General features: G+C 25.4%; 2 protein-coding genes across 2 annotated transcripts in view; both read right to left on the reverse strand.

Annotated features, from left to right (window-relative positions):
* Window positions 1–11,539, reverse strand: part of LOC111612386 (rap guanine nucleotide exchange factor 1-like) — a 30,261-nt gene extending 18,722 nt beyond the window's left edge. Inside the window, exon 1 of the mRNA XM_023353595.1 lies at window positions 11,322–11,539. Within this exon, the coding sequence (XP_023209363.1) occupies window positions 11,322–11,441 (120 nt within the window). The 5' untranslated portion in view covers window positions 11,442–11,539. The remainder of the gene's footprint in view (window positions 1–11,321) is intronic.
* Window positions 11,540–15,203: 3,664 nt separating this feature from the next.
* On the reverse strand, window positions 15,204–27,661 carry LOC111612398. The gene is made up of 3 exons (XM_023353605.1): window positions 27,415–27,661; window positions 15,536–15,735; window positions 15,204–15,311 (listed from the first exon to the last, which is right to left on the reverse strand). The coding sequence occupies exons 1-3, from the start codon at window positions 27,437–27,439 to the stop codon at window positions 15,219–15,221; spliced, it is 318 nt and encodes a 105-aa protein (XP_023209373.1). The 5' UTR covers window positions 27,440–27,661; the 3' UTR covers window positions 15,204–15,218.
* Window positions 27,662–27,863: the final 202 nt, after the last annotated feature.

The following is a 27,863-nucleotide window of genomic DNA, read 5'->3' on the forward strand; positions in this document are numbered from 1 at the left end:
ATAATCGACACGCTACTGTATTGTGTATTATACTGTATGTTTTACATATATTTTTTCTATTAACGTTTGTTTGTTATATAAATACTGCACCTATCTACTGTATTTATTAATTTTACATAGTTTTCCTAAATTTTCAGAAATTCTTGAATAGTATACACAGCTACCATTCAAAGGCTTTTATTATTTCAAGCTTTAAGGACAAGATGTGTTTACTATTTGAGAATGCTTATCAAGAAAAAACATGAATGTTTGTATTAAAAATATAGAAGTTATGTTTAATATTAAATTTAATAAATTGTAAGTCGTCATTCTAATGAACTCAGTCTTATAACCATGTCATTCATAATCATTCAGTTAAACACTGTAAAAGGTATAATAATATTAATTAAAAATGGATGCATCATGAATTAGCTTCAACAGGAAATAAAGTGGTTAAAAAAATACAAGACAAAACAGATAACATATCATCATTCAAAAGATTATCAAGGATTAATTCAAAGAATTAAATTTACTTAGTATTTTCATTGATTTCTTAGAAAGTATTATACCATAATGCACTGCAGAAGAAAAAAATCTATTATTTCAAATTAATGAAATCAAAATTTTATTACTATAAGATCAATCAATCACTTTTGAAACATGAAAAGATATGCCTCATTTATATGAAAAGTGATAATCCATATTCTTGATATATATGGCAAAATCTGGATTTTTGAGGCTTCACTGTACAGTAATTATTTTTTTTTTTTAATTTATATTAATCTAAATTATTATTGCATTTAAAATGAATTAATAAAGTTTTCAAAGATAAAAATCTTGGTCTAGATAAAAAATAAATTATTAATACATACTGCTGAAGAAATTACAGTGTGTTTTTAAAGTATTATATTGTAAAATCAAATATATTGAATGGTTCAGATTATACTTTTCATATAAATGAGGCATATCTTTTCAAAAGTGATTGATTGATCTTATAGTAGTGAAATTTTGATTTCATTAATATGAAATAATAGATTTTTTTCTTCTGCAGTGCATTATGGTATAATACTTTCTAAGAAATCAATGAAAATACTAAGTAAATTTAATTCTTTGAATTAATCCTTGATAATCTTTTGAATGATGATATGTTATCTGTTTTGTCTTGTATTTTTTTAACCACTTTATTTCCTGTTGAAGCTAATTCATGATGCATCCATTTTTAATTAATATTATTATACCTTTTACAGTGTTTAACTGAATGATTATGAATGACATGGTTATAAGACTGAGTTCATTAGAATGACGACTTACAATTTATTAAATTTAATATTAAACATAACTTCTATATTTTTAATACAAACATTCANTAAATTATATTTTGAATCTTTAACTATTCCTACATTCCTTGTGAAATACTGGCTTGAAGTTAGAACACCTAAACTTGATTTACAGTATATTTGGAATTTACAGTATGTAAAATGCTAATTTATGCATATTTGAAAATTCAGATGTAGTCCAATCCCAATTAGTCCATATTTCTGACATTTCACTGTACTAGAATTTTTCTGAACTTTCAAAAACAAATTCATAATATTTTTTGATTCCCACAGTGTTTTAGAAGGAAAACATGTGACCAAATTAGTTCAAAGTTACAGTAATACCCCGAACTTACGCGATAGGTGGGACCGAGCGATAACCGCGTAAGTCGGGGTACAATTTTGCATATAAATACATACAAATAATTTTTAATTGGGGCCGGAGACTAAAGAAAACAATAATTTAGAAAAAAAGAAAAAAATGTTTAATAAAATCTTAGATAATACATATGTATAAGAAATTATATTACTAAACAATTTTCCACATTTACTTGATTATCACACCATTATTTTAGCATTGTTTCCATTTCAGCGATAATACCACGACGTTTACGAATGATGCTTGAATTTAAAGAGTGAGCATTTTTTAGAGCTTCGAGAATTTTTTCTTTACCTTTAATAGTTGTTCTGACCGTTGATTCTGGTAGATCAAACTTCTTTGCCAATTCACAAATTTTCATTTTTGTATCGAAGTCTTTAATAATGTTAACTTTACATTCCAAAGATAAAGTTTATCTTTTCTTGTTTGATGTAGAAGAATCAGTTCTATTTCGTTCAGATGACATAGTAGAGTCTTTCAAGTCTCCGTAGATATAACAAACACAGAAATAAATAACACAAAATAAATTGTAGCTATGCAGATTCTGTGCGACATGTCCGAACATTTAAGCTGAACAATAGTGGGGGGAGTGAGTAATCAAGAGTTGCGTAGCGCTCAAACAAAAGACGAATCGACAAGATTTGAAAATTGCGTAACTCCAGGTTCGTGTAAGTTGGGGTAGCGTAAGTCGGGGTATTACTGTACTTTCTATCACTTTCTTAGCTAACTCTGTTGTACACTTGCTATGTGCTATATCATCATGATGTTCTGCAAGACAGAAGTGGAGCATTCTAACAGTGGCTCCAATATATGATAGTGTCAACCCAATTAGGGGATTTCCTTAGGGTATATAGTATATACCCCAGACTTTTCATAGAGTCAACCTCGTTTCTATCATTACAAAGTATACTACATAAGGTGGGCTGGAATGCTAGTGACAAAATATAGCCAAATTTCTTGAAGACTCAACAAATACATATCAAAGTAGGACCCATGTATGTAATGGCTATGGTTATGAAAACCAATTCCTTCTTAGAATACAAAGTGGAAATAACATGTGTTATTTCCAACATTTAGTCAATCAGGTCAAATGCATTTATTTCCACCATAACTTTGTATTCTATGAAGGAATTGATTTTCATAATCCTGGCCATTCCGTACCCAGGTCCTATTTCATTATGTATTTGTTGAGTCTTCAAGAACTTTGGCTATATTTTGTCACTAGCATTCCAGCCCACCTTATGTAGGATACTTTGTAATGATAGAAACGAGGTTGACTTTATGAAAAGTCTGGGGTATATACTATAAACCTAAGGAAATCCCCTAATTGGGTTGACACTATCATATATTGGAGCCACTGCTAGAATGCTCCACTTCTGTCTTGCAGAACATCATGATGATATAGCACGTAGCAGAGTTAGCTAAAAAAGTAATATAAAGTAACTTTGAACCAATTTGGTCACAAGTTTCCCTTCTAAAACAAATTCATACTGTAAAATTTTCTTTAATTAAAACAAATGTAAGATAACAAATGAAAAAATTCTTCAAAACAATATTAATGATGAAAATTATTGTTCAAAGACAGTTTTTAGAGTATTATTTTTTGAAAATGATTTTTTATTTAGATGAAGATAGTATTAAAAAATAATCCACAATTGATCAAAATGAAAACTTACATTAAAGCCAAACAATTGCTAGATTGTATCAGGCTATATTACTACTACTATTATTAATTAAATGCTAAGTAATTTGGTGCTAGAGGTAGGCATTAGGTGCAATCTCTTGGTTAGTTTAATAATTATAATTAAATTAATAAAATAATAATTATTATTATTAAATTTATCTAATGTCTCTAGTGTCACATTACTTAAAATTTAATTAATAATGTAGTAATAATATAGCCTGATATAATCCAGCAATTGTTTCACTTTAATATATAACTATCGGGTGTAGGATGTTTATATATGAAAACTTATAGTTTAGAATGTATTAACTATAAATTAACATTTGGAAATGGATAGCTATCTATCTAAATTTACATGGTTTTGCTTCTCTCATTCATCTTCAGAAGCAATTAGATTAGTGAATTAATACATCAGTTTCTGTCTTTATCTAGACAGCTTGGAATGACTGATATCAAATCGCTTTCCCTAAGAATCTGTCTGATTGAAAATAAATTTAGGAGATTGTTTCATTTTATTCAATATAATGAAATGATTAGCAATAAATATAATTTATATATACATTGCTGTGAACCTATATATATACAGTTATATATAAGTATAAACTTTATTAATTTAGCTTTCACTTTTACAAGGAAGAAAGGAAGCAAGAAAAAATTCCATAAATATATAAAGCATAATTTATGTTTCATACATAAAACAATACTTATTTGTAAAGATTATTATTTATACGAAGTTCATAAAAAATTAATAAGTAATACAATTTATTGTAATAAAATTACTGAGTCTTTAAAGAATTCATATACCTTTATAATATGACAGACCTATTTATCATCAAGCAAAGAATAAAAGTTAAATTGATGTTCTATTAAAGATTCCTTTAGATATTCTAGAGGTTCACATGAAATAAACAGATGGTTCTTAATATTTTCAACAACTAAATTGAAAAAGAACATTTGGTATTTTTAGTAATATTTATTCTTCTGCTGTTCAAAAAATAGTATATCTAGTTAGCTAAAGATCTATCACTATAGATAGGTCTACAATTTTTTCAAATTGCAGTCTTAATTAGACTGTAATTTGAAAAAATTGCAGACTTATAAATTCCCACTGTTGTCTGTCCATCTGTCTTTCCTTAACTTGAGAACAAAGTTAGATAGATGAAGGCTGAGACAAGATATGGAAAGATTAGGGGCAGGAGGCACGAATTAACTATATATGGACTTCTGGTGCAAATTGAAGTCACATTATTTCAATTCAAAAATTTTCTCATGAAAGGGGTTAAATAGCTTACTGGCATGACACTACTAATCTGAAGTAGAGAGCATATATTTTAAATTAAAACACGATTAAAAATTGCAGCCCAGCATTGTGACGATGTCACAATAAATAATTGCTTGTCTTTATTGGATAATAAGTAATAATGTATAGTTCAGAGAAAAGAAAAGTCTAATTAATATGCATACTATCCTGTAACCAATATTTGTCATTTACCAACTGTAAAAATCAGCACAAAAAGCCTTATTACAGTAGAGTGTCAATTATCCGAATCAATTGGGGACTGGGGTTGTTCGGAATATCGATATTTCGGAGAACCAATTATGTACGAAAAAATATATTAACCTATCCCATGTTGAAATTTTTCTCCATTGCGTGTCGCTTTGCGTTGAATTTTCGTTGATGTTAAGCCTAACAAAGACTATTGTATCGTTAAAAATTATTTTTTTATTTTGTACAAACAAAATAAATATATTGAAAAATATAAAAACAATAAAAAATTATACTTCAGAAGTTAATTTAGTATCAAAAACGTAAAATATTTGAGTAGCCCAAGACATAGCCAAAGATTGCAGCGCCACAGCACTGGCGAAAATTTAAATTTGCCGACTGGAATTCTTTCGGATAATTGACTTTTGGATAATCGACGCTCTACTGTATATGATAGTTGAGATTGGTAAATATATGAAAATGAGTTTTCATATATTTATCAGTTTTTAATCATTAGTAGTCACAACTGTTGTATTGCAATTAATTTCTTATAAACTACTTTTCTAAAATCACATTTTGGTAAATCAAGAATTTTTAATAAAAAAAAAAAAACATTCATAATAAGGCCAATTGTTAGGGGTAGTCTACTCAATTCAGAACTTAACAATAATCCAGAAACTGACTGCTTTAAATGGAAAAGCCATTTAAAAAACCATAATTGAACCTTATCTAATTTTTCTACAAAATTAGCATTCAAAATTGGGAACATATAGCTTAACAGTTACATTGAGTAGGAGTTAAAAAGTCTGCAATAATTCTTAACAGAAGATATTTTCATTTTTATTAATATTATATATGACAATTTCAGTTTGGAATCTGGCAATTCCTTTTCAAAATGAAAAAAAAACAAACCTTAAGAAGAAAAATAAGTGATCAAATATTTAAAGTTCAATGTTATTTCTGATATTTTACTCAACAAATGGAGATTATTGACTTTTCCAAGTTTTCCTCCTCTATGAAAAATCAATAATTTTGATTGATCTTCATTAATTGCCAATCTTTTTTTTTAATATTTGTGAGGCACCAGCAATACTCGAGCTCATGTGTTAAAAATATCATAAAGATGTCAAATCAAGGGATTGGGCTTTGATTCTAATGCTCCTAAAAATTGGAAGAAAAACCTAAATAGAATCGGGAAATAATAAAATTATTAATCGAGAGAAAAAAAAGTTTTTAAATAACCTTAAAAGGAGATGCAGCACTGATATTATGTGTCAGACTTAGAAGAATTCAAAACAATTAAATATGAGCAGGAGTTTCAAGGTGCGATTATTTTCCCTTGATTGGATTAAAACACAGTATCAATTAAACCTGTGGTAGCCTGAAATCTGCTTAGATACAGGAAACTGACCAATCAAAAGCTAGAGATCCAGAGAAGAGATTCTTTTAAAAACCTGGATCTCAAGGACAAAGGAAAACTTTTTCCCTGCTTCCCCTAGTGAAGTTAATTGTAGAGACTTCTTCCAGACTTTTCCCAGTCTCTGATAGTGCCAACCACTGTCCAGACTTTCCCCAGCTAACAACTATAGTCAACTGTGCATACTTTTCCCTGCCTCCACAAGTGAATACTATCCTGTTTGAACTTCAGGCTATCACCCTTTTGCCACAACCTCCCACACCATCAAAGCATTGATTGACTGCCCCGGGGCCAACAACTCAACAGTCCATAGCCACCATAAGACAAGACACACTAGAATGTAAGACTTGGTATAAATAAACAGGTTTGTTTGTCACTGCAGCTATTTGCCTCACTTTCCTTCACCCCACATAGGATAAGTCCTGACATTTGGCATTTGGATATCACAAATTTGGCAACCTTTACATATTCAACTAAAATATTGAGCTTCAATTGAAGAGTAACAACAGAATTTAATAGCAAGATAATTTCGTCTGCAAACAACAGACAATTCAGCTTAATCTGTGAAGATAATGTTACCTATCATTTTATTTTCTTGTATAAAAGTTAGATAATTTATGAACAGATTAAAAAGAATAGCACTCAGGGGCTTACCCCGAATTAATCCTTTGTTTGATGCCCAAGAATATGTTCTGATAAAACCATCCTCAATGATGTGTTTAATGTTGAAAAAGCCATTTAAGTGGAATTTAATAATAAAAGTTGGAAATACTCAACCTGTTGAGTCACCATTGTAACATTTCATGGTCTATAGAGTTAAATGCTTTCTTTAGATCAATAAACCCTACATATAACTTGTGGAATTTTTTAGACAACACTAGCTGAATAATTCCATAAAAAATAAAGACTGTAACCAACACCTTTATTTTTCAAAAATTCAAAATGTACCAGGCTTTCGTGTATTTTATTTGTTATATCCTCTGCACCATGTATTATTTTAGATTGGTTCTATGGAACCAAGCTAAAATAAAATCCACAGAAGCCTGACACATTTACAAGGCTATGTTGAAGGAGCAGGCAATTAATTTCAAGGACATTAACATAATATCAGGAGCATTCCTGTAAAGCAGTATTGAATAACACTTTAAATATTATTATTATAATATATATATATTTATTATTGATATGAGCTTTCAAAATGAAAATTTGTTCCATCAAATGTGTTCTGTAAAGGATTAAAAACATTTGTGTAAAAAATTTTTTACTGTATTAGATGGTTGTAGAGTTGGTAGATGTACAAGTGCAGTTCCTCTATGAGTAATAAGTTGGGTCATCTAGTAATGGACTATAATTATCAGTACACATACCAAAATTAATTACCAAGAGGACCAAAATAATGTTCCTTCAAAAACACATTCCATTCTTAGTAGAAATAACATTGCATGATAATTTTTGTACCAAACATATCCAAATTTTCTAGAAATGTTCCAGTTAGTAATGTTAGCATTTAAACTTTTGTTGTTTGACATTCCATTTTGTATTCTACTCAAGGAAGGTCATTAAAAACAATCAAACATTCTAGTTATTAAATTTTGGTGTGTTTGTTACTCTACATAACAGCTGTGAATCAGTTAATTTTTGTACTTTAAATTTATTGACTAGTTCCCACTTAAAACTTTTCTTTAATTTGGAATAATTTGCAAATGCTTTCTTAGTTCTATCCTTCCTAAAGGATCTTAAAATACAATTAGTAAGTTTTTTTAATATCAAGCAATCATGGTCAAATCACATTTTTTTCATATAACATATCACATTAAAACACCAGTTCTATCTAACATTAAGATTATCAAAGCTGAATAATAAGATAAAGAATGCAAAATAAGTTATTTAATTCCATCATAACTAGAACTAACATTAAGCAATTAATCATCTAGCTTTGTTGGTTTCTAATAATTCTCTGAATCTTCAAAAACGATGGTTTTGGGCAAAAAGAGAAAGATGATCAGAACTAAACTTACATAAAACATATTAAGACTAAAAATCAATAAATGTATTACATCAAATTTCATTTCCAGAATCTATATATGCTTAGCGTTCTGATTACTAAATCTACATAATGTTCAACTAAATATTTATAAATTAAATATTTAGTTGAACAGTACTTTTGTTTCTTAATCAACTTGGACCACAAGTGATGTTTAAAATGAGCTACAATTTGTATGTACCTATCTGCATGATATTTGTAAAATTTGAATACAATAAAGAATCTTCAATGTAAGGCACCGTTTTACCTTTTAACCAACGATTTTTTATTCATTCCTATTCAACATATAGTAGTTAGTACCCAAAGACTCCATTATCTGGTGTTTCTTTTCTGTATATAACACATCTTATGAAAGTAAACTGAAGTACTGACTGATGCATTGACTTCTGAACCAGATATTAGCAACAAAATATAAGTTGCTGCTCTGGGGCCCAATCAGCCATTATTATAACAAATACAGTACATCTATTCCTCTTTTCATGCAGTCCATTTTTATGCAATTTTGAAATAATGTGGTTAACAAAAGAAAACTAATCCTGTTTTTACGTGATCAATTTTTTTACGAGGAAAAAACAATTTATTTGAAAATTTTTTAATTTAATTTTTGTTGAAATCAAGAGTTAATTTACCTTTTTTAAGCATAGTACAGTAATACATGTAGTACATTAGAGAATGCTGTGTGTCAATTTTATATTTCCTATGCTATCTAATGTTTACTATAGTTAAGTACAAATAATGTTAACAATAAATGATGTTAGAATAAAAAAAAACCTCATGTTTCTTTTGTACATTGATTACTTTTTCATTCCATCAAAGTTCTGGATCTTATTGAGCATTTTTCTACAAGTAGCTGTACTTTTCTATGAGGGATTCTTTGAAACTGTGCAAAATAAGAGATAGGTATACCTTCTCAGCAGTAAAAACAACTGGAATGCAAAGCAACAGACTGAACAGCGATGACCAGCAAGATTTCCAGTTTCAATACTCAATGCCGATACTGGTCAGTATTGATGCTTTTATGGTATCAGGATTTCCCTACTTCCATGAAGTTGTTCCAACTATTCATTTACCTGTCAGATTCTTAAATTATGATTTACATTTTACAAAAAAAATTAAATTGAAATATTCTTTGTTTTTGGAATGTTCATTAAAATATTGGAAAGTTTTAATTCTTAAGTTTGGTACTTCTCTATTAAATATCACAATTACAGACAAATATATTATAAAATTCAAAAAGAAAATTTATTCTTTAAAATTTCTAACAATTTAACTGTTAACTGATAGTAACTTGAAAATATATTCTATGACAGAAAAGCATACTGATTAAATATAATATCAAAGAAGTCACATGTTAGATAGCAGTATAAATANTCTCTCGCATCATTGGTTTACGCGGAAAAAAATAAGGTCCGATACTTTTTGAACAGACCTTGTATATACAGTAAATCTAGTTCACTAGCAAATCTAGCATTAGTATCTTTTAAAATTAAAATAAACCAGCAATAAGTTGCTTAACTTTTCTGGCAACATTTAAAATTTTGGTGGTACCATCTGTTATCATATTTTATAAAAAACACTTTTCATATTTTTAACAATTATAAAATGACAACACACTTAATTTTGAAGGTAGGGATGAGTTTTATATAAAATTGTAAATGCTAATAACAAGTAAAATCATCATTAAGTCTGATCCTACTGGAGATACACAAGACCTCCATTATCTCCCATCCCTCAACTTTTAACCTCAAAAATTTAATAGCAACCTTCCTCCTAATAAACAAACCAATCTGCAAAATTTTGGAAATTTTTGACAAAAAGCACAGGAGTTATTAAGCTTCAAAAGGGTGAACAAAATTGTGCCACACACACTAACATCCATACATACAGAAATTACACCCAATTTTTTTTTGCATTTCTAGACGTTTCAAGGTGTCCTGAGTCCAAAAGTGTAAAAATCTTGGGGTGTCATTTTTTGACCAATTGCCATACTTTCTCTCTGTTATATATAACAGCCAGGAGAATAAAAATTCAAATTCAGGAAGTTAGTGGTCAAAATTCCTTGACAATTCCATGACAAGACATTCAGATCAAATTCTGCTGTACTTTTAGGTACTCCTTTTATAAAATTTAATCTTCTGAGGCTTTCTCTCTTTCTAAAAAGTATTAATCTGAATCAATTCATTATTTCTAAATCAAAAGTAAAATTTTTACATCAGTTATCAAACAATCTACTCTGATATAAAACACTGTTTTACCTTTTGCTTGTTTATAGAAAAGAGTAAGCTTTTTTCTTTTGAATTCTAGTCCTCCAAGTCAAGTTGTCAAAAATTTTAATTTTAGAAAATTTCTCTCTCATTTGAATAAATACTTCTTAAGTTTTTAAAAAGTATATTCTTATCAGTCAGTTTCAGTCTTTAGTTCTACAATTACTAGATTATTTTTCAGTATTTTATAACAAGCTTTGGGGGAGATAAAAGTCTCCATTAGGCTGGGAGGGAGGTAGAATCTAATGCAATGGACCCAGATTTGGTTCAACATCACCAATTAACAATAAAACTCAAATTAATAAATACAAGTCTGTATAATTAAAGCAGTTAATAAATAAATAAAAAAACTTAATATACAACACATTTCTAATTTCACAATTGTTTACAAATTATAAGCTAATATAGGTGTTGGAGATTTCTTCACTTTGGTTAAAAGAAGATGGCAATCTTTTTTTTAATCAAAGTGAACAACCTCATCTAAAATATAAAATACTGTACTTGATAAAAGTAAATATGAAAGTTATTCAAATAATGAATTCTATTTTATAACAAATTGTCATTTCACTGAACTTTATATATCAGAAAACAAATATTTGGATTACAATGACACTTTAATTAATTAATTATTTAATTGTCTAAATTAAATTTGAAATTATCTAAAGTGCTATTTTGATAAAATATAAATTTTTAAAATTATTATTATAAAAAAATATTTATAAATGTTATCATAAAAAAAGTATAATATTTACTTTGCCAGGTCCACTGTTAGCATTTTCTTGTTCTGAATCATTAGTAGCACCTTTATTTCTTGATTTAGAATAAAGAGTTTTACTTGGAGAACCAGAACGTGTACCTGATGGGCTTCTCATCTGTGTTATTCTTCCGAAGAAATCTTCCTTAAAAGATCTAGCTCTTCGAGCTAAACGCCCACCTCTTGGCCTTGCAGTATCTATTCATAAATAAATCTTTTAAAATAGCTATACAATAAATTTTAAATTACAAATAGATTTTATAAAAAGTATACTTATATGCANTTTAATCAAAGTGAACAACCTCATCTAAAATATAAAATACTGTACTTGATAAAAGTAAATATGAAAGTTATTCAAATAATGAATTCTATTTTATAACAACAAATTGTCATTTCACTGAACTTTATATATCAGAAAACAAATATTTGGATTACAATGACAAATATATTATAAAATTCAAAAAGAAAATTTATTCTTTAAAATTTCTAACAATTTAACTGTTAACTGATAGTAACTTGAAAATATATTCTATGACAGAAAAGCATACTGATTAAATATAATATCAAAGAAGTCACATGTTAGATAGCAGTATAAATAACTTTTATAGCAGATATGGCAATAACACAACAGAAAAATAAAAACTTATTAAACAGTAAAGATATAAGTGAAGAAATACACACAGATTGAATATTAGAGACTAAAACTCATTGTAATAGATAAAACTTAATTAAGAGAGCTGAAAGATAACATTAAAGAATAATTTAAATAGTTAGGACTTCAAGTATATGCTTCATAGAATGCAGCATTCTAAATGAAATTTGAAGTAATTTTCAGAATGTTTGTTAGCTTAAGTATGACTTTATAGTTTTTGTTCTTATATTTTCTTTTAGCAGCACCTATATTTTGCATTTTAGTTCTTAAGATAACGAAGAAACTCTAAACAAATTTGAGTTAGTTTCAATATCAAAATGGAAAAATTCATCAAAAATTTATATTTATTAAAGAACTTATGATGTAAAAGCTTTGGAAGTATTTTCATTAAAATAAAGGAGAATTACAATAAATTAACTATTCAGGTTTATTAATTTTATATTTTATTTTTAGATTAAAAAAATTAAACACAGATTCACATTTTATTTATAGATCAATTTTAAACACTTTAATTTAATAACAGTTCTAATTTACCATTTAATTGGCAACATTCTGAAAATATATAATTATATATATTTTTTTATATCTAAATAATTAAATGTAATACAGATTTCAGAGAAAAGTATTTTTTTTAAACAACCCAAAGCGTGCTCAGCAGAAAATAATAAACTATAACTAAATCAACACCTGTTCACTCGCTGAGAGATTTATTCTTAACACAAACGTTTTCAATCCAATCAATGGATCATCGTCAGGTAAATTAGAACATTTCAAAAAATAGAACAACAAGTTCAAAATACAAAAAATATAAATATTAATAACGGATAACCAATATATTACTAACAGCAAAATAACGTTTTTAAATAATATAATTAATACAAATGCTGCTAAAATTATAAATAAAAATAAAATATTAAAATATAACAAATAAATTGTGTATACAAAATATTAATACTTCAAACTTAATAGACAAATCGATAACACTATATATTAATAATGCTTAATAAACTGTACGGAGTTTCTCAACTAAACTATACAGAGTTTTTTATATACATAATATTAAAGCTCCTGCTCTTATTTGAAGTTTTTAACTGCAAACTTCCATGCGGAAGGAAGTCCCTCGGCATCCCTTGCGTTGATGCAATTCCCTTTAAGTTTGCTTTTATAAATTTCTAATTTTTCGGCCGTTTTTGCCAAGGTCGGGGAGTGTATTTGTTTCAGTATATCTGCTTCATTCCATCTTACTATCGAACCCTCCGTTTGCGCCATTTGAGACAATACTGTGGCATTCGAACCTTTTCTCACATCATATCTGTGCTCTTTTATCCTTACCCCTAGATTTCTAGTAGTAACCCCAACATATTCTTTATCTATTCCTAACATCTGATTCTCGTATGGGATCTNAATTAAATTATTTAACACACAATATATTATATATTATTTGTAATTTTTTAAAAAATAAAATAATGGAGTATGCAATAAATTTGTTTCAAATTGAAGAACTCTTATTAACAGTTGCATTTTTAAAATTTAATATGTATGCAAGATTATAGTTAAAAACCTTTAACATTAACTAAAAACTAACATTAGGTAAATAATAATATATAGAATTGGAAAAACAGTAAATAAATTTTAGTAGTAAATATATAACTGAAGTGGTGTATATGAGAATTAAAACATCCTAACCTAAATTAATTTCCAATAATTATTAAATCAATTTAAAACTTTCTAAATCTTCAAAACAACTTAAGCAGTTCAATCTAAATGATTCATTTCATTGTTATCACTTTTAGTTAATGCTAATAAATGAAATTTATAACTTCAATTAGCAATATAAAGAAAAATATACTGTATATGTATCACGATATCAGAAATAATCTGATTATTAATAGTACAGTAAAAAATGAAGAATCAGGATACAGAGGATGATTAAGAAAATGAATGGATGAAAAAATTCTTACTGATCATTAAATCAATTGAAACATTTTAAACCTTCAGAATATCTTGGATAATTTAATTTTAAATGAACTACATCATTATACAATGATAGAACAAACTATATATTAATTAAGAATATCGTGATAATATTTTATTATTATAAATTATAAGATCCAAAATTAAAGAATATGTGAATGTATTCGCAGAAAATAAGTGTAAATTTATAAACAAAAAGTAATGTAAAGTAACATGTTAATATAACCCCCTTGTAATAGGGAAGTAATTCCCAATGGACAATAAATGATGATGATAATATTTTATTATTATTTAACATTTTGACTATCTTCTGAGTTAATATTTTATGAAAGATAAAAATCCAATAAAAAATATTTTAAATGAAATTAAAAAACTAATTTTTCTTTTAATTTCTTAAAAATATGTTTGCTTCTGACTAGTTCTAATCCAAAAATTTATGAATTTACTTTATGAAACAAATTAGCTCAATTGAACTATTGAATTCTAAATGCCTGTTATAACCAACAGCAGTTATTTACAAAATTAATATCTATCTGGAAAATACATTATCACATCAATTAGCATTATCATCATTTCTAATGATATTTATTTAAAGATAATAATTCTTTGCAAATACAACCAGTTTGAGTTGTGGTTAATATGATGATAATTTTGTTTATTTGATTATATTAGTAAAGACAGTCATGTTGAATAATATATTTGAAATATTTTTCTCAAACTATTAATCTTTAATCAATAAAACTTTATCAACAATCTATGAAAAATATTTCATATTCATTGTCTTCAATTAAATATGAATTAAAAATTAATGTAAAAAATGTCTTAAAAAATATCTAATTTTGTTAAAATTCTAAAACTTGTTATTATTTTATTTTATTTATGATTAAATTAAAATTAAAAATTATCAACTTTTATATTATTAAATACAAAATACCATACATCATAAAATAAAAAAGTCAATTCATCAAAAATACTATTATTTAATTTTTTATTTTGTAATTTGTTTTTAAAAAATATCTGCATCATTTTTTCATTTCATAACAGATAGTTTTACCAAAATATCAAATATTTGACAGTCTAGTAGACTTAACTAATTTCCTAGAATTCATTTCTTCTTATATCTGATTTATAAACATGTTATTTATCAGCAAATAGACCTATGATTGATAGACAATAGAACTGACAAGTGTTTATAACAAATAAGATTTTGTTGATAAATAAGCAAGTTATAAAATTAAAATTGGTTAATGACTCATAAAAAAAAATATTTTAAAAAATTAATCTTAATACAGAAGAACATTTTATTTTACAAACATTTACATTTATTATTTCAGACAACACTAGCAGATAATCATTGGAAACCTATAACAAATAAAATCTTTGATTACATGTATGTTAGCTAGAATGATAAATTAAGCAAATATTTACTTTATTGTTTTAAGCTCTCTTTAATTAATTAATTATTTAATTGTCTAAATTAAATTTGAAATTATCTAAAGTGCTATTTTGATAAAATATAAATTTTTAAAATTATTATTATAAAAAAATATTTATAAATGTTATCATAAAAAAAGTATAATATTTACTTTGCCAGGTCCACTGTTAGCATTTTCTTGTTCTGAATCATTAGTAGCACCTTTATTTCTTGATTTAGAATAAAGAGTTTTACTTGGAGAACCAGAACGTGTACCTGATGGGCTTCTCATCTGTGTTATTCTTCCGAAGAAATCTTCCTTAAAAGATCTAGCTCTTCGAGCTAAACGCCCACCTCTTGGCCTTGCAGTATCTATTCATAAATAAATCTTTTAAAATAGCTATACAATAAATTTTAAATTACAAATAGATTTTATAAAAAGTATACTTATATGCAATAAATACTTCTAAAATCAAAATAAACAAGACTAAGCAGCTATTTTAAAATTTATTATTTGATATCTAAGAAATTAGTTTCATACTTGATTTTTAAGATATTTAATCTTTTAATATAATAAATTTTATTTTTTTCAAGCTTATTTTCAGTTAGTTAATATAAATATCTGATTATTTATATCATAAGATAAGATTTACATGCACATTTATTAAAAATATGTTTAGCACAATTATTATTTTTATATCTTAAATTTTTTTTGTGTAATTAATTAAAGAAATAAAATTAAACTCAATATATAATAATTATCTTGTTTTTATAAATAAGCTATCAAGATAATAAGTTTCATTGAAAATAAAATATATTACAATCTCTTTAACTGTCAAAATATCCTAAATTCACTACTTTTTGAAATTAAAAAAAAAACAACTAAATTTATTGCCCATAAAAATCACAGTATGAAAAACTTATATGAAAATACAAGCATTTTTAAATCATGTTCTAACAATTTTATTTATTTAACATTAAAACATAGGAAAGGTTAATTTTAATTTTAAACAAGAAACAATTTATATGTTAATAGATTTTATTTCACAAGGTAAACAAATTGAAGGTTAAATGTAAAAGGTTTGATACAAATTCTATAAAACAATTCCAAAGTATTAAAATAAAAACTTGTAAACCATTTTATATACTGTACATTTCTAATTAAAGTTTGTATATTACAGAATTAGTATCTTGTACTGTACATAATAAGAAAAAATATGAGAAACTCAATGATTTATTTAATGAAATATTACACAATAGTCTTTGTTATGGACTATGGAAAGTGGAAGCCAGCTAAAACTGTTTCATTTGTTAAATCTTTTGCTAAACAATATGAAAATGAAGTGTAATGTTTTTATTTTACATCTTATGAAAAATTCATTACTAAATTTTTATATAAATTCTATAAGATATAATGATTTTATTAATGAATATTTTTAATGAATTAATATTTCTGTGTCTGTAGAAATTACATGTCATTTAGAATATCAACAATAAAAATGTATTTAAAACATTTTAAAATTAAATGAAGTATCAGTCATTCATAAACTATTAACAAAAACTCAAACTTAGAAGTCTGTTTAATACATATGAAAAGATATTAGATACACTAAATGAACTTTATAACTGAAAACCATAGGGACATCCTGATACTGCTGATGCCAAGACCATATCAATATCTTTCCTTCGATATTGAGTACAAAAAGTGTAGAGTACTTAATACTTTTGGTCCAATATGATACTGGTAGCCAATCCTCAGGTATCGGATCTGGTATTGTTATATTTTTCTCAAATAGGTAAAGTTCAACGGAAACCAGATTTTGCAGCTGAATCAGAAACTGAAATAGACTTTTATACCATTTTCAGTTAAGTTAAACTTACATAAAACATATTAAGACTAAAAATCAATAAATGTATTACATCAAATTTCATTTCCAGAATCTATATATGCTTAGCGTTCTGATTACTAAATCTACATAATGTTCAACTAAATATTTATAAATTAAATATTTAGTTGAACAGTACTTTTGTTTCTTAATCAACTTGGACCACAAGTGATGTTTAAAATGAGCTACAATTTGTATGTACCTATCTGCATGATATTTGTAAAATTTGAATACAATAAAGAATCTTCAATGTAAGGCACCGTTTTACCTTTTAACCAACGATTTTTTATTCATTCCTATTCAACATATAGTAGTTAGTACCCAAAGACTCCATTATCTGGTGTTTCTTTTCTGTATATAACACATCTTATGAAAGTAAACTGAAGTACTGACTGATGCATTGACTTCTGAACCAGATATTAGCAACAAAATATAAGTTGCTGCTCTGGGGCCCAATCAGCCATTATTATAACAAATACAGTACATCTATTCCTCTTTTCATGCAGTCCATTTTTATGCAATTTTGAAATAATGTGGTTAACAAAAGAAAACTAATCCTGTTTTTACGTGATCAATTTTTTTACGAGGAAAAAACAATTTATTTGAAAATTTTTTAATTTAATTTTTGTTGAAATCAAGAGTTAATTTACCTTTTTTAAGCATAGTACAGTAATACATGTAGTACATTAGAGAATGCTGTGTGTCAATTTTATATTTCCTATGCTATCTAATGTTTACTATAGTTAAGTACAAATAATGTTAACAATAAATGATGTTAGAATAAAAAAAAACCTCATGTTTCTTTTGTACATTGATTACTTTTTCATTCCATCAAAGTTCTGGATCTTATTGAGCATTTTTCTACAAGTAGCTGTACTTTTCTATGAGGGATTCTTTGAAACTGTGCAAAATAAGAGATAGGTATACCTTCTCAGCAGTAAAAACAACTGGAATGCAAAGCAACAGACTGAACAGCGATGACCAGCAAGATTTCCAGTTTCAATACTCAATGCCGATACTGGTCAGTATTGATGCTTTTATGGTATCAGGATTTCCCTACTTCCATGAAGTTGTTCCAACTATTCATTTACCTGTCAGATTCTTAAATTATGATTTACATTTTACAAAAAAAATTAAATTGAAATATTCTTTGTTTTTGGAATGTTCATTAAAATATTGGAAAGTTTTAATTCTTAAGTTTGGTACTTCTCTATTAAATATCACAATTACAGACAAATATATTATATTCAAAAATTTGAAATTTAAATTTTAAAAAAATATGATAAATTATTTAAAAATACATTCAAAAACAACTTCAAAATAATCAGCAAATATTCAAAAATTTTTAATTCATCATTTTGCATACTAATATTTGAAAATCATAGAATTAATTAATGCACAATGTTACACAATAAAAACTATTTTACTGTATTTTCTTTATTCTAAGATGTATTTTTTTTAAATCCATTTTTTCTGTTCAAAATGAAGATGGCCTTATAATCAATCCATCTCAATTCCAAAACAAAAATCAGATGATACATTATGCATCAATAACAGATGTTCTTGGCATTGCTGCTTAATTGTTACATATCAATTCAAATAGATTTTATTGATAATAAGCATTTAATTTAAATTCCATTTTAACATTTAAAATGCCCTCAAGATGACAATATAATACAGAATTAAAATGAAAAGTTATTTTATATGATAAAGAGCATGAAAATAGTGTTGCTGAATATTTCTTTTTCATTTATGTTGTTTTTCTAACTTGTTATTTAAGATTTAATAAAATTGATTGTTTTTAATGGAGGGAAAATTTTTAAATAATCTTAAAATTTGATATCAAACTCATGATTCATCTTTGATTTAAAGCAATGTTGTAATTAGTTTATTACACAGCCAAATCAAATATATTCATTAAGAAAAATTAATCTACAGCATAAATTTGTTAAGCTGGCGTATGATGTCTGGTAATCTGACACTCTCTGAAAAGTAGCTGATTATCTGGAATTGCTTGATAATAATCTGGAATGCTAATACTCTGCAAATCAGAATTTTTTGGACAAGTGGTGTACTAAAGAGTGTAAGTAAAAAATTTAGTGAAGATGATTGCACATTGCTACATGTCAAGAGATCAATCATGATTGAGAAAAATGACTCATTTGTTTAAAGCATCTTGTTTGTGTCAGGTTGGACATTGCTGTATATTTTTTATCAGTGTGTGCTGGTACAACAATGTTGGCTCCTTCTCCAACTTTGAAGACATCTCTTATCTGATGTTTAGAGGTATGTCAATGGAGAGTACCATTTCTGGTACATGAAATGTTGGAAACTTTCAGAATGCATATAACTTATCAAATTTTAAAAAATACAAAAACATGACATTCTTATGTTGGTTCATGTTCAGCATGATAATCTGACATTTTTAATAATCCCATAGGTGCCAAATTAATTAACTTCTATTGCATTAAAAATATCAATTACAAATTTATATTTATGAAGTTTAAAATCCTACATTTATTATTTTATTTATATTTACTGTATTTATAAAAAAATACATAAATACAAGGATAAATACAATTAATTCAAGGATATTCCAAAACAATAAAATTATAAAAAAAAATGTATATTTATAATTAAAAGAATAAATATCAAAACTATTCATAAATTAGAGATAATGCATTAGTTTATAATGAGATATTTTAATGCTAATAAGCCTCTCACTGAACATTAAACATTTTTTTTTATTACATTACATTTGATATATTTTTTATTATATAATCCATGTAGTACCTTTATAATAATGATTATTATGAAATATGATATCCATTATGTACAGTACATATCACATATGTCTTCCAGATGGTTCTTAAGATAGTGAAATGTATATGTCTATTCTTGAAAGGAAAAAATCCAATTATGTGAATTTACTTTCAACAATGATTAGCTGCATTTCCATTAAATGACTCATACTTCCCAACCCAAGTAAATTAAAATCTACTTAAGTTTTTTATTTAAGATGATATCATATAAACAGGGAGTTTTCTGATTTGTTCTATAACATTGTTTATTAGCATTAAATTTACACTAGCTATAGATGTATAAGCTTAAATTATTTGAGTTTCTCTCTACTTATTAAATATATTTTTTATATAGCTAAAGTTAAAAAGTTTTGATAATTTATAAACAATATACTGTAAAAAACATTTGAAAAGTCAAAAACTTAAATATTTTCAAAATTTTCTAACAATTTTAGTTGTTCAAATTTCCTAACAATTTCTCTAATTTTAGTTCCTTTTTATTTATGAAATTTGTAATTCAATTTATTTACAAATTTATACAAATTAATTTTATTTAACAGATTCATTATTATTTTTATATTTTTATATGACAAAATAACAAATTTTAGTAATTATTGAAAATTTGAATTGGATAAAAATTTCAACTGTGTATTCAAAATTGAAAACTTAATCTGATTATTTATATCCATTTTCAATAATTTTATAAGCATATAATGAGAATATTTCTTTGATTGTCTATATATTGAAACAAGATAACTTTATTTCAAATTTCTATATTATTTATGCAGCCAATTGACAGCTGTATAGATATCAATTACAATATCAAACACATAATAAGTACTATAATTACAATGGCATTTTTGAATTCACCAAATTGGAATCAATGAAATCTATTCAACAAGGAACAGAAGGAATTCTCAGAAAAGATTAACTAATGAATTTCTTTGCTTCTACAGAATATCTTGTTAGCAGAATAATCTGGAATGTATAAAATTTGAAACATAATTTTTTTTATAATAGAGAGTAATTACATACATTACATTATATACATTAAAAAGTGAATAGAAAAATCATCTGATATGAAGTTACTCTACAAAAATATTTTATTTTCATGATGAGAACTTTTAAAACTCCCGATGTCGTGTTTTTAGTGTTTAAAAATGAATAATTGCATTATTAATTTTAAATAAGTAAAAATATTTAAAACATCTGCTAACTTGATGACTCAAATTGTTTTGAAAATAAAACAAATTTCTGAAATTAGCTTCAAGGCATGTTTTTGTCTATATTTGGAAATCACAAAAAATAAAACAAAATTTAATATCAATTTTAATTTTCATACATTTTTTTACTATTTTCAATAAAAATTTAGATAAAGATAAATTTATTTCTCATATTGAAAATAATTACAAATTTCTTGAATTTTTAATATTAAATAAACTTTGATTATTTTTAATTTTATTTTTTTCTATCATAATAATTTAAATGTAAAGTAAAAATATTTAATAGTTTTATTTAACTGACACCAAAATTTTTAAGAATTTATTCATTAAATTTTAATAAAAATGACATATTTTCATTTTCTTTTTTTTAAAACTTTAATCCTGTATTGATATAGTTTGGGCACTAAATTTAAATAAACAGAGACAAACTAATAAAGAAAATAACTGATGATACTGACTAGATTAAGAAAGTTTAATTAATTATACTGTCTTAATCTAATCAATAATGTCAGTTACTTCTAACTTTCTTCATATTAGTTTCTTGCATTTTCCATTAAATAAACTTACAATGGACAAAATCATCTTATTTCTTATTAGAAAATATTAATGAAACAGAATCAATGTAATTATCATATTTTTAATTTAACATGAAGTTTTTATTTTGCATTAAATGAAACTTTAAACTTATTTTATAAATCTATTTTATAAAAAGTGTTTTATTATTATTATTATTTTTATTATTCTAAAGAAGTCATCATATCATTAATGAATTTTTTTCTAAAACCCCATGAAAATGGTATATTAATTTTATATTTTGCATTTCTTTCCTTCATTCCTAATTTAAAAAATTTACGAAATAAATAACATGAAATTATATATTAAATTAATAATTAATTGTTTATCAATAAAAAGAATTTTAAAATACTGTATATAAAACTATTTAAAAAGCAATTCCTAGTATTACGGAATCGTCCGTTTTATGTTGAAACTGTACTGATAATTATAGATTATACTGGTCTATTTTCGTTTTTATATCCCATCTATCATTTATTTCGAAACTGACGGATAATTCATGCAAAAATTATTCAAATTATGCGATAAAATATCATTATGAAGCAACAAAACAATAAAGTTCTTATCAGAGAAAATACCGTTAAAGAATCGCATATCACCTCAATTGACAAGTAGCAAGTAATAAGGTGGTAAAAGACCTTGTACAATCATGTTAATACTATTCAAAGTAATGATTGAAATATCAATACTGACCTTATTTCGCAGACGAGTAAAAACTTAGATAATTGAACTTTTTAAGATAGCCATTTTATTTTAAAAAACTCGTTTTAAAGATTAAACTAAGGTAAATATCGCATACTTATCATACATGCGGCGAGAACCAGATATGCTATCACTATACTAATACAGCTGTAGATATCATGTGGGTAACATATTTTGCGTCACGTATTGAGAACTTTAATCCTACACTTCGCCTACACGTTTTGGATGTCGTCCAGGTTCACGCACATATATTATTGTTTATAAGCGCCAGATTAATTTTTAAATAATAATTGCAAGTATTTTAATTAATTAAAAACATGCTATTTCAAAATTTATATAGAATAAAATATTCTGGGAAGCATTTGTAAAGGCATTCATCATGATAAACCGATAATTTTTTTTGGTACAGGTGTAACCTTCGAAAAAACTCATATAACCAAGTTTGGCAATGTTGAATTGTCGCGAAGTGTCCTTATTTTGTAAATAAGTTTATTAATCCATTTTTAGATGCAAAAAGCTAGAAAATGAATCGATATCTTTAAGAAAGAAAAAAAAATTATATATATGGAGTTTATCATAAGTTTTTCATTATATGTCAAAGGACACTTCATTCATTCTATATATAAATCGACGTCTGGATTTATTTTTAGTTTACTACCGATCTTCTAGAACTTCTCTGGACCTAGGATGAGGTCAAATAACCGCTATCAAATAATTCTACTAGACGTTCGAAAATTGTTTAGAAAATGTGAATTTCAGTTAAATGACTAATTTGTTTCCACCTTCTTGTAAAAATTTCGAAAAGGAGAAATTGTCACTTCGATGTCAATGACACAAATGCGGTTTATGATGTGACGATGAATCACGCGCCAGTTAAAAATATTTGGCGCCTAAAATGGATTATTTTTGATGATGTGACGCATTAGTATATACTCCAAAATATATAAAATATGTAAAACAACCAGCAGCGAAGTTCTGCTTGCGTAATTATTTTAACTGTATTGCTTAATATATGTTAAGGTTACAGACATTAAGTAAATTGGGACGATGTGAGGGAGAAAAGTGTTAAGTATTACTGAACTAAAAAAAAAAAACTGAATAAACAATTCAAGTTTTTGAACTTTCGTTAGAATCAAGATTTTTTAAAGTTAAAAATATTAATTCTAAAAAAAAACCTGAAGATGCTAGCGAATTGTTCATTTATTTATATATTCGTAGTCTCCCCCTTTTTTTGTTTGTTTTTAATCGTGTTTTTAAAATATAAATATAGCACCTACTGTATATATAATGAGATGAATTTGTAGAGAATATCGACAGAATTTTCCCGGAAGTGCAAAAGGAATGCATCAGCCTTCTGTAGAAGGAAAAAAAAAGCACCCGGGTCAAGTTAGGTCGATACAAAAAATATAAAGAAAAAAGTTATATCTGGGAGCGTGCCATCTTCAAATATCCAATAGAAAGAAGGATTTGGGAATGAAGTCAAAGATAGTCGCGACAGATTTCTTTTTAAACACGATAAGAATTAAGATGTTTCTGTCTGAGATTCCACAGTCTCCGAATAATCTAGTCAGGAAGAGTGATTACAAGATATGAGTAAACAAAATCGAGACAAAGCTATTTCGCAATTAATATGTTAAAACTCAATCTACAGCGATTATCTCTGCTTTATCTAATAAACCGGACAGCGGTTCGTAAAAGTGCAAGAGTTGAATAGCAACTAACCTTGCGGTTAATTTATCGGTTATATTAACATATAGGTATTTTTTTCTATAATTAACCATAAAGCCATTAATTAAACTTAAATATTATAATTTATATGAGAAATTTGTTAACATTTTTATTGACTATTAAACGGATGTAACTTAATTTTTCATAAACGGATGTAACATAATTTTTCATAAACGAGTGCATTATTTAAAGTTCTAAACGTTATAAAAGAAACGGTATATGATTCAATACTCAACAAAAGTCAACTCGTACATAAATGAATTGGAGACAGTTTGACCTCTGGGTCAAGGTATGACGATTATACACAACATATCAAACTGCACTTGTGTAACTGCAGTATGCAATTCAACCAGGCCATCCTGTCATCGGGGAGCCTAACAATTTAATTAATTTCATAATCGAGAGAGTCCCTGCTGCATTAATGTCATTAACTAAATGTTTTAATATATTTTATTCTCTGTTTTGTCATTAGTGAAAATTAATTATTTTAAAGCAAATGTTATTTTGAGTTGTTAATTATCCAAAATATTACATAATTATAGATCTGAATATCTAAACAATTAATATAAAATAAGTTTTTTAATTATTTAATATGAGCATTATGAGTATATTATCTATAACTGTTTTAATGCAAAGAAACATTTTAAATTCTTTAGCTTCTAATAAATGCAACTTTAGTATATCAGATATAATATTAGATTCTATTAATTTTTCTATTGTCAAATCTTATAATTACTTAAACTTTATTAGGTTCCAGATAATCTCATTGCATTACCACATGATAAGTGATTACCATCAATAAAAATTATATCACAATCAGCATTTATCATCAATGAATCCAAATTACAGAGTGAAGCCATATCTATCCATCAAATCAGCTTATGCATAATGTATTAAACAATGTATTGAAGATATATTTTTTAAATTTATATGTCTGCATATTAAAATTTTCTAATTCATTACAATTAGAAATTTTAAACATCAAACTACAAGCTTTGAATGTATTAAAAAAAAAGACAGACATACTTATTTAATCAGATTTAAATCTTATTACTTTCAAATTTATAAATATTTAATTACGTTTTAAGTTTTAATGCATAAGAACAGAAAAAAATGTTAATGCTTTTAAATTTATCATAAAAAATATTATTAGCTGAATCTTAGAACTTTCTAAAATTGTTCCCTGATGCTTTTTTTTCCATGTAATTTCCTCCGAAAAAATAAAAACATTAATTCATTATTAAAAAACTTAATTTAATTTAAAATATCAGAATATAAAAAAATATTAAAAACATATAAATTGAAACTTTTAATTTTTAAATAGAAGCAAAAATTAATTTAAAAATCTTTTCAAATAGTTTATTATAAACGTTGGAATTAAAATCATTTAAATTTGTTATAAGTGTATTATTAATTATTTAAATTTAATCAATTAAATTTTTATTTATTAATTAAGAAAAGTATACTTAAAAGAATTTTAAATGAGAAATTTATATTTTTATTTATGTAATGATTCTTAAGTTCTCTATAAAAAAAATTTAATAATAGAATTCTTGTAATTTAGGAAAACTATTTACTAAGAATATTAAAGAAAGAGAAAAAAGTTCTGTTTTATTTTTAAAAGAAACATTCATAAATGCAGTAGTACTTTTAAAATTTATTACTATTGTATTTATTTTGTCTACAATTAAAGTTTTAATGAATCTAAACAAACACAATACAATTTATTTTTAAATTATATATATGAAGAATGTCAGGAAATTAATTCTAATTTGAATTTTTAATTAAATTTCTACATAAATTTAAATTGCATTTTTAAAATAATATAAGTATTAATATAATATTTGTTTTGGCTACCATTTTGTTTGGAATTTAAAACCCATCAATTTGCATTAAAAATAAACACATTCAAAGTATTATATTTTTCTCATCAATTGTCACTATTTCCTTGTTTTGACAGAATTTTAATTTGACAATTTCTATTCCATTTTATCTGCCAAATAAAAAAAAAATTGTCCAGAAATTTTAATTTAATATTAAAAACTAATTTTATTATAACTTCATATTTTATAATTTTTTGTCTTTCACATTTTGTTGTTTTAAGTTTCTACTAAAATATTAAAAACTACATTTTCATTTTAAATCATTTGAAATAATCATTATAAATTCTTTTTAAAAATTAAATATATCCACTAAATTTTTAAATATTTATCCAATTAAACTAGAAGATAAAAATACATATTTTATTATAGAAATAAAAATTACAAAACTTTCCATAGACTGTATGATGATACATCACTATGTATTTATGATATCACACACAAACTCTTTCTCATGCATATAAAATTAATTTACTGCTTTATTTTTGNAATATGATCTTTTCTAAAGAGAATTTAATCTTTTATTCAATATGTTAATTGCATTTAGGAAAATAAGATATTATGTTACTATCATTTATCCTAAGGGAAAAGGAAAACTAGGAAGCACTTTTTATTCAATTCCCTCAAGAAATTATATCATTATGCGTACAATATATTCTTACAGATTTATCACATTTACTTTTCTTTTTTAAAAGAATTGAAAACAGAAAAGTATATTTCATCCTTCCATGGAATAATTATCAAAATGAATCGGTCTATTTAGCAAAGTTTGTTTATTTTTTTCTTTCTGCTACTTCTACAGAATTAGAATAATTTAAGTATATATTAATAAGAGATTATTTAAAACTATTCATTCTTTTATACATTAAAATAAATAAAGTTTGAAGAACAAACTTCCACACTGATAATTTCCATTTTTTTAAAATTTATATACACATCATTTTTTAAGAAATAAAAGTTGCAATACAAATCTTATTAATAGAGCAGCAATTACTCTTCGAGTAAAGAAATGAATGGTTTATTTGTTTAAGAAATTCTTCAAAACACAATGCATGTTTAATATACATACATACACACACAAGTAAATATTAGTTTAAAACGAGAACAAAATAATAATTGGATTTTAAGTAGATTAATTAATCGAGCCACGCGCTATTTAAATAATTTTTTGTTGTGATTTATTTTATTAAATATTTTTCCATAATCAATTTAAACTCTTAATTAATTGACATTTCATTGGGAAAACAACGATACTTACCAGACTTTTCATTTTTTGACGACATATTGGTTAATTAAGTTTGTAGTATCAATCGTTCCTTTTCCTAACAAGTAATGTTTTGCTTTTCTTCTCCATTTTTCCTCTTTAAACTAAATACACAATCCTTAATCCTCACCAATCTCCTCCTTCGTTCGACGTCTCTGCCTTTGATCGTCCGCATTGCAACGCTCTCTCGCGACAATAACAAACGATCAACGATAACAATTCTTTTTCTTTTTTTTTAAATTGAAAGTAAAATAAAATTAAAACCAAACTTAAAATTTGAAATAATTTAGAATTTTATTAATTTTATGCAAGAAGATAGTTAAGTAATATTTAAACTCCACTTATCGGCCATTTTGACCGAATTCGTTTCATTTTTTCGCAAAATCGTGTACAGTATAAGCTAATCATTTTTTTTTCCAAATCTTGTCTTTGTAACGTGATTA

The sequence above is a fragment of the Centruroides sculpturatus genome, unplaced genomic scaffold, assembly GCF_000671375.1.
Source record: "Centruroides sculpturatus isolate CEXI.00-Female unplaced genomic scaffold, Cexi_2.0 scaffold3, whole genome shotgun sequence".
Taxonomy (NCBI): Eukaryota; Metazoa; Arthropoda; class Arachnida; order Scorpiones; family Buthidae; genus Centruroides; species Centruroides sculpturatus.

Excerpts from the sequence above, each read along its gene's own strand:
- LOC111612398 (XM_023353605.1), bottom strand. The coding sequence starts at position 27,439 with ATGTCGTCAAAAAATGAAAAGTCTG. Across the intron at positions 15,736-27,414 it reads GTCAAAAAATGAAAAGTCTG|ATACTGCAAGGCCAAGAGGT; the intron begins GTAAGTATCGTT and ends ATTTATGAATAG. Across the intron at positions 15,312-15,535 it reads CTAACAGTGGACCTGGCAAA|GTTTCCAATGATTATCTGCT; the intron begins GTAAATATTATA and ends TATTTGTTATAG.